We start from the raw sequence: 9332 nt of genomic DNA on the forward strand, positions 1-9332 counted from the left end.
ACACACTGTTGGGCATAATGAAAAGCACTCATCTTTAGTATGCTTTGTCATAATACTAAAATAGTTCAAATTGTAGAAAATTATTCAGATTGTTCACATGCACAGAAATATTTGCAGATACACACACATGCTGTTGAAACATTTATGTATTTATTTTTCACCAAACAAGTAAAAAAAAAAAAAAAAAAAAAGTGTTAACAATTATCCATTGAGGTGTTTGGCCAGCTGGCACATGTATTGGCAAATTAGCTCACATAGTGTCATTTTGAATGGCAGTGTTTTGAAATGACAAACATGTGACTTTATGTCAGATTGTAATGTTTTATGCAGAGAACCATGTTCAGTGCATTTAAAAAGTGCCATTTTGAATTGCAAAATGCGTGTAAAGCAGAAAATGTGTTTAGACTTTTGAAGACTTGAGAAGAGGTTTTACTCTCTGTGTGTCAATAATTGTGCTGTGCATGTCATTTTAGTGTGTTAGCAATTGGAAAAAACAGTAGGCTAATAGGCTACAAAGTGTTTTATTGAATCTTGACCAACGTCATCACATTTTGAAATATCTGGCGCCCCCTGTTGGACATTCTGATGAATGACTGCTAAAGCGATGTTGCATTTAAAATGATAATTAAGTTTTATTTTTTAATTAATAAATATCGTAGACCCTAAATCAACTAAAAATAATTATTGCAATTCATTATTTATCAAGTTTTCACAAAAGCTCGAGAGTCTGCAGAATGTTCTTGAGGGGGAAATCCCTCTTAGATTACTCACTTCCTATCTTTCTTTTCAGGAAGCCAATAAAATATATATATATATCGAGGGGGAAAAACTAATAGCAGAAGTGATATTAAATTCGCAAGTTCATATGACAATCAGGAAGTTTTTTGTTTTGTTTTTTGTTGACAAATGAAATTTTAACTTGTCATAAAGCAATTTGCAACATATTCGATTCTGCATTGAAATAATGAGGGGAACATGTTATTTGGCATAGGCTACATTTTATATTATGATTAATCTCTTGACCTCGCTGTCGAATCTGAGACTCAGATAGGCTACTGAGTGACGAAATTTGATATCTAGGACACGTCTCTGTGAAAGGATCCGCCTCTCTTTGTTTCACTTCTTAAGAAACAGGAATTGTTCCCTTTAGAAGGTTATTTTCCCCATGCAAATATTATATTTTACAAGCTATACAAGAGGACTGACTTGAGTTGCTTCACTCTTGAACCACTTAACCATGCAGATATTTGAGCTGAACGTGGGAAATTAGATCGTCACAATTCAAGTAAGTCCATGAAATGAACACACATGCTAAATTCAATAGCAGCACTTTGTTACAAAAATAATAAGTTTACGTGCAGCCTAATGTTAGCAGTTTTGGAAAGAGTCTAAACAATTATTTTGTTATAACTTTCCTGAGATGTAGAATGTTTCTTTAATAAGAGTTCAGAGTGGAGACCAGGGCTAGTTACAAGGCACCATACCATATAACATTAATAGTAGTAAGTAATAAACTGTATAAGTATATAATTACCAATGTGATAACCTGACCCAACCAGACAAGAAAGAAATACACTTATCCCGAGGTTTCAACTTCAGTTAAAATCTTGTGCCAACTTCCTCATGTTACAATTAGCCCTGGTCTCTTTTAGATCTTTTCGTAAGGTAGCATGTTGTATTGTCTTTAGGAAAGCTTATACTTTGTGTATGACATATTGTTGTCAACAATATTATGTTTATTGCAGTTTGACTTGGAGGAAAAAAGCCTATAAGGAAGGGAAATATATGGAACTGATGAAACTCATATTGTTGCCCCTGTTCTGCACTTGTTTCCACTGTGCAGGCTCTGCATATCCACACAAGCCAACATGTAGTATTGAAAATGCCAAAGCAGACTGTAGTCATATGAATCTGGATGTAGTTCCAACCAACTTGCCGCAAAATATCACCACATTGGATGTGTCTCACAATAGATTAAAAAATCTGTCTTCCTTGCTTTTGTACTCGAATCTGGTGAATGTAGATGCCAGCTACAACTCTTTAACTGCCATAGAAAAGGATCTATGTCTTTCTCTGCCACACCTGCAAATTCTGAATGTGCAACACAATGAAGTATATTTGATGAGCGAGAAAGACCTGACAAACTGTGTTCATTTAACACAACTTGACTTGTCTGACAATCGTCTGAAGCTAAAAGGGGAACCCTTCTCTGTTCTAAAGGTATGTTTATAAGGAGACACATTTTCCCACACAGGGAAAAAATATGAAATACAATCAAAAGTTTGAGGTGTTTACTCAAACCAATTACTGATTTCATGCTATGTCCTCTTACTGGAAGAAACATTTTCCAGTCTGTTATGGTCTCATAGATAAGCATTTCAATAACATTTCCTCCCTATTTAGAGTTTGACATGGTTGGATGTATCTCGAAACAAACTAAAATCTGCTAAACTGGGCATACAACCTCAGCTGCCAAATCTGGTGACCCTTGTTCTTTCTGGAAATGAATTTTCTGTACTGCAAAAGAATGACTTCTCATTCCTCAGTAATTCCTCTGGATTTCGGGTTCTGATACTCTCGTCTCGGTCTCTTAAAAAGGTAAGAGGAACAGAATGTGACACATGTTAGGTTACTTTCACTGCACATTAGAATCTATATAAAAAACCTTTTTTAGTGTTTCAGACTCCACCATACGTGTTTGCCACAGTGAGTGTTTACTCGCATCTATCCTTATCTGCCACCTTCAGGGCAGTAGACTGCATGCACGGGTAGCAGTTTAGTTTGCTCTTAGTGACATGGGTTTGACTCCAAGGTCCGTTCGTTTCGTTTCGTTTGTTCAATGGCGCATTGCTGCCACATAGATATTATTTCTCAACTCTATTATGTGGTAATAACGAGATGTTATGTCATTTTAACAACATATTTTCTCGTAATAACGAGATGTTATGTCGTTAAAACAAAATATTTCACAAAAGCTCATTATTTACATGTGCTTTAAAGCCTTGCCAGTTAGACATTTCATTTGCATGCTGATGCACTGTTCTAACATGCGCTTTTCTGAGCGCGTACACCCGAAGCTCACAGGAACTAACAGCCTGTCAAACAGCGCCTGTTTACTGGACTAAGTTATCTTTAGAGTCTCATTGCGCTAATTCTGTCAAATACACACAAGGTTTACATAAACAGAGTTGCTTATGTCTAAAGTGAAAGCAAACATTTGAGAGAAAATCTGGTGCGTGTGTTATATGCGTGTATATTATATGCGTCGCATGTCGGTCTTAAAGTGACAGTAGCCTAAGGGCCGGTGACACACTGGATGCGTGGCGTAAGCGTCTCAGCTGCGTGGCGTGTCCGTTTTTATTTCGGCTCCCATGTTAACAGGTTAGAGCTTGCACAGTGCGTGCATGACACGCGCGTCTCAGGCGCGGCCCGAGCCGCGCGGAAAACGCGTGCTTGCTAGAAATAGAACCGACGCCTATTTTTCACGCGACACGCAAGCGTCTTGGAAGAGTTTCCAAGCAAAATTGAATAGGAAAAGATGTTTATATGAAATTTTGACACGAATACATGTTAATAAATGTCATTTTGATGTTTGAAAGTGTCTAGGGTTTGACATAAATGCAAATATAAATGCAATTGAAAAAAATATTATCGATTTTCAAATACTGCACCTGTCAATACAGAACGAAATATTCTATAGTCTATATTGCCGTCAACACTGCCGACGTTGTCTTTGCTGCTATATATTTGTTTAACATGAAGTATAGGCCTTCCACAACTCTCTCCCCATATGTCAAATATGTCACCTAGCAGCAGCAGCGCCGCGTCAGACACGCTTCTGGTGTGCAAAGACATGGAAAACGCGATGCAGCCGCCACGCAGCTGACACGCAACAGAAACGCCACGCTCACGCCACGCATCCAGTGTGTCACCGGCCTAATGGTAAACATGCTGCTGCTTGTCCTTAAAGGGATAGTTCACCAAAAAATTTTAATTGTTATTGTTTACTCACTCTAATGTTGTTCTGAACCTGTATTAATTTCTTTCTTGTGCTGAGCACAAAAGAAGATATTTTGAAGAATGTGGGTAACTAAATAGTTGCTGGTCCCCATTGACTTCCATAGGAGAAAAAACTATACACTAGGGACCAGCAACTGTTTGGTTACCCACATTCTTCAAAATAACTTTTATTTTCAACAGAAGAAAGGAACTTATTTGGGTTTAAAACAACTTGAGTGAGTAAATTATGACAATTTTCATTTTTTGGGGAAACTAATCCTTTAACACTAGAAGTGCCAGGATTCCATAACTACTAGAACTGCCGCAAGCCGTCATTTTGACCGCTAGATTCCAAACTCTATATCTTTAATGATAAATACCCAATTGAGAGATTAATGCATTTATTGTATTAGGATGTCTTTTAAAAACAAAACAACACCAAACTGTACATTTAAACAAGTTTAATTATACATTTATAAATAAATAATATCCGTAGATGTCCTGAACAAAATGACGGAGTAGCCTAGCCTATGTTTTCATGTTTCCACTGTTCGATCGCGCCCGCGCCCGTACCCGCCGACACACACACACACACACACACACACACACACACACACACACACACACACACACACACACACACCATATTCCAGCATTGCAATCTTGACATTGCAGCCTGTTCATTATAGCCATAATAAAATATAATAATAAAATAGTCAACCTAACATATAAAAATTCCACTGCTCTGTTTCTCAGTAGCCTAGTACAATTTGTACCATTTTGCGTGTGTGAAGAGGATGATTTTTTTCCGTCAATATTGGAACAGGAGTGAAGTACAAAGCCTATAATAAAAAATAGTTTACCATTTAAATACATCGCAAATGTTGAAACATTTTGATTCTAATTAGAGTGTTACGTGAGCCTAACGCCGCTTACTTTCACTTTCGCTTATAAAGTAGGCCTATTTAATTTTGGCTTGTTTATAGTTATTTTTTCATTGTTGTTCTGTTCTGAATATCATTACATTTAAATGATTTGTTGTTGAATATGTTTAGTGTATTTTTTACCACATTTTATTGTTGTGTATATTGGTATATGTATAATAATACCGCGAAATTCAGTGCGGTCAATATGACCGTTTATGATCGAAATAGGTAAATATTTTCATTTGTTTTTTTTTGCCTTATGTGTAATTTATATAAAAAACATTTTAAATGAAAATACAGACACTTTTAGGAAAAGTCAGGTACCAGCAGGATTGTATTTATTTTTTCAACAAAGTTATTGCAGTTATAAAATTCAAAACCGCCATGGCAGTTCTAGTGTTAATGTTAATAAAACAACAAAACACAAAGAGAAAATCACTCACTGACTGAGAACTTTAATAGTAGCTTTAATAAGAATCAATGTATAATTTATACAGTGAAGTCTAGAGTTTTAATTTCATATTTGTTCATTTAATACTTTCTTCAATGCTACTGCTAAATACACCTACTGCTACTGTATCTGAAAAAATAAGGCACTGTTTATTTAATTTGTATATTAAGTGTTGTCTTTTGTTGGACAAGAGGTTCATAGATGCGCTCTCATGATTGGAATGACGCGTGTTGCTTTTTCAAATGCACGTTATAAGTGACTCAAACTCACAGTTTTTTCAGATGGAGCAGCATTTACTACTGATCACAGAGCCGTCCGTCACTGACAAGCTGCGCAACAAATAATCGCAGATAAGCCAAATCTGTTTAAACGCAATTTCATGTTAATTGCGATTAATTGTGCAGCCTTATTTTTTTCAATGTCATGCTATAAAGTGTAGTTTCTTGAACCTGGTTTGGCTCTACCATTCTCACTCCAACAAACTTTGTTTTCTTTTTCAATTGTTTTGTTAACTCAGGTTGAGGAAGGCTGTTTCCAGGCTATTGCTAGAATATCTGACTTGGTTCTGGATGGGAGCAGGCTCAGCTCTCAGTTTATCACCAATCTTAGCAAAGAACTTGGTGGCACAGCCTTGCAAAACCTTTCCCTTAAGAACACTCTCCAGGTGACACTTTCAAACATGACTTTTCTAGGTCTTGACAAGACTAACATCACAGTGCTTGACCTCAGCTACAACACAATGTCAAAGATTGCTGATGGTGCATTTCAGTGGTTTCCCCGACTGGAATCTTTATCCCTGGAGCATAACTCCCTTAGACACCTAACTAAGGACACCTTCAGTGGACTGGGAAACCTAAGGCAGCTAAACCTGCAGAAAGCACTGATTAAGAGTCATACATCATCCTTACCAATTATTGAAGACTTCTCATTCCACCATTTAGTCCAGCTGGAGCATCTGTGTATGGGAAATACTGCATTCCGAGAGATAACGGAACACATCTTCTCTGGACTTCTGCACCTGAAGACACTGGATTTAAGTTGGAGCATCACAGGGTTGAAGACAGTCACAAACAAAACCTTTGCTTCTCTGCAAGAATCTCCACTTCTTGAGACTCTTAATCTTACAGCCATGGGTATAAACAAGTTGGGGCCTGGTGCCTTCTCAATTTTGGGCAACCTTACTACACTTCTACTTGGCCGAAACTTCATTAATCAGCAGTTGAAAGGGGATGAGTTTGAGGGCCTAACTAGCATTAAAGAGATTGACATGTCTATAAACCAGCAAAGTATTTCCCTTACCAATGCATCATTCATCCACGTCCCTACGTTGAGGATTCTAAAGCTAGGCCGTGCCCTAAAAGGGACCCTAGATATGGAACAATCTCCATTCAAGCCACTAGTCAACCTCACAGTTCTAGATCTCAGTAATAACAATATTGCAAACATAAATGCTGGCATGCTGACAGGGCTGTATCATCTGAAAGTGCTGAAAATGCAGCACAACAACTTGGCTAGGTTGTGGAAGACAGCCAACCCTGGTGGTCCAGTGTTTTTCCTCAAGGATGCCACAAAGCTGACTCTTCTGGATCTGGATTACAATGGCCTAGATGAGATTCCACTTGATGCTTTGCGTGGCTTCTCTGAGTTACACGAGCTAAGTCTCCGTGGGAATCTCTTGAATCAGCTGCATGCCTCTGTTTTTGATGACCTACAGTCTTTAAAGTATTTGCATCTTCAAAAGAACCTTATAACATCCGTCCAACGTGCCACATTTGGCGTGCCGCTGTCCAACCTGACAGAACTTTCCATGGACCGCAACCCCTTTGACTGCACATGCGAGAGCATCCTGTGGTTCTCCGAGTGGCTAAACTCCACCAATGCAAGCGTTCCTGGATTTCCTCAGAGTTACATCTGTAACACCCCAAATGCCTACTTTAACCGCTCAGTCATGAACTTTGACCCATTGTCCTGCAAGGATATGACACCTTTTAAGGCACTGTACATTTTGAGTAGCACAGGGGTCTTAATGTTGTTATTTACAGCTTTCCTGGTGCACTTCCAAGGATGGAGAATCCAGTTCTTTTGGAGCATAATGGTAAACCGTATGCTGGGGTCGCTGGAGGATGAAAGCGTTGCTGAAGGTAGATATGAGTATGATGCTTATATCATTCACACTGCGAAGGACAGACCATGGGTGGAACGAAGCTTGCTCCCCCTAGAGGACGAAAATTTTAATTTTTTCCTTGAAGACAGAGATGCAATCCCTGGCTTTTCTCAACTTGACACCATTATTGATAACATGGGACAATCCAGGAAGATAATTTTTGTTATCACAGAAATGCTTTTAAAGGATCCATGGTGTAGGCAGTAAGTAAAATTACTCAATCTATAGATAGAAAAAGGCATACCTACAATAATATTTTGTCACCATTAATTAAATACAAACCACTGACCATTTTCGGTTCTTTAAGGTATAGATTCAGATCCTGAAAAAAACACCTCACATATTCACCAAACACAAGCTTCCTTTTCAGCAAGTTATTGAAATGCACAGGTATTTCAGCGTATTCAAAAGATCAGAAGTATTTACACTTTCTTCTCCTTTCTCTGCAGATTCAAAGCACATCATGCACTTCACCAGGTAATGGAGGAGAATCGTCTCCTTGATTCTGATTTTCTTGCAAGATGTAACTGATTACAATCTGAACCGCTCTCTGCATCTTCGTCGTGGCATGTTGAAACCTTGCTGTGTTCTCAACTGGCCGTTACACAGGGAGCGTATCCCAGCTTTCCATCAGAAACTTCGTTCTGCATTAGCCTCCACCAACAGGCTTAACTAGAAATTATTTTTCCATAATGTTTATTTTGTGCCAGGTCCAGGTCCGTACATGTATTCTCAGTTTCATCACTTTCATATTTCTTAACACATTTACAGTTGAAAAGAAGTTGCAGGTCAGATAATATTGAGTGATGGTTCCTTCCAAAGCCAGCAGACCGTGCCACCTAGCAGAAATTACATCAAATGTCTTTGCAAGGAAGCTACCAAATGTGACCTGTCAAATTATTTTAATCAAACACATACATTTATTATGATTAGAAGTTTCACTACCTTTTTACCCTCTTTAGTAACCTCAGTACCATAATCCATTTACAACTCCATACTTGCAATAAGGCCCAGTATGTCTAAGGTGCTATTTCCTTATGCCCAAAGAGATCAGTTTACACAAACTTGCATTTGTGAACATAAAATTTTTATCAAATCTGTCCATTTGCTGGCCACTTCCATCAGATCCAAATAGAAAAGGTAAAAATATGTATTTAGCAATCACTTTCAATGATCTGTTGAACTATAAAATATACAGTATTTTTTTGTATTAATTTATTATTTTTTCCCCTCAGTTTCTCAATAGGTTTTAGTCAAACAAAATACAGCAGAGCAGGATATGTTTTTGTAGATTGAGTAGCTTTGGGATGTTGCCTCAGGTACTGATTATTTGATTGTTTCAACCTGAGGAGGAGTAATAGTAAAAAAACTGATGATAAATGTTGCACTTTGTATTTAAAATCAATGTTAATGCTAAACAATGTAAATACCAATGATGTCACTAAGAAAGCAGCTCATGTTTGAGTATTTTTGAATGCTAACTAATTGCTTTTTGTTTTTGGTACAATGCAGCCACCCAGTGTTCATTTCTTTACTCTACAGAATGTTTCTTTGTAAATTTTTATTTTTGTCTTTCTCTAAGCACATTTAAATGCCATTTGACATTTCATATATATATATATATATATATATATATATATATATATATATATATATATATATATATATATATATATATATATATATATATACACATATATGTACATGTATGTATAAATATATATATATATATATATAGAGAGAGAGAGAGAGAGAGAGAGAGAGAGAGAGAGAGAGAGAGAGAGGGGTATTT

General features: G+C 37.2%; 1 protein-coding gene across 1 annotated transcript; it reads left to right on the forward strand.

Annotated features, from left to right (window-relative positions):
- Window positions 1–1192: 1192 nt before the first annotated feature.
- Window positions 1193–9117, forward strand: tlr3 (toll-like receptor 3). The gene is given in 6 exon segments (XM_081360442.1): window positions 1193–1285; window positions 1746–2220; window positions 2404–2598; window positions 5894–7743; window positions 7990–8034; window positions 8036–9117. Coding segments are annotated over 5 exon segments (2706 nt in total). The 5' UTR covers window positions 1193–1285; window positions 1746–1785; the 3' UTR covers window positions 8217–9117.
- Window positions 9118–9332: the final 215 nt, after the last annotated feature.

Source organism: Scardinius erythrophthalmus (genome assembly GCF_964197995.2).
Source record: "Scardinius erythrophthalmus genome assembly, chromosome: 3".
Classification (NCBI taxonomy): Eukaryota; Metazoa; Chordata; class Actinopteri; order Cypriniformes; family Leuciscidae; genus Scardinius; species Scardinius erythrophthalmus.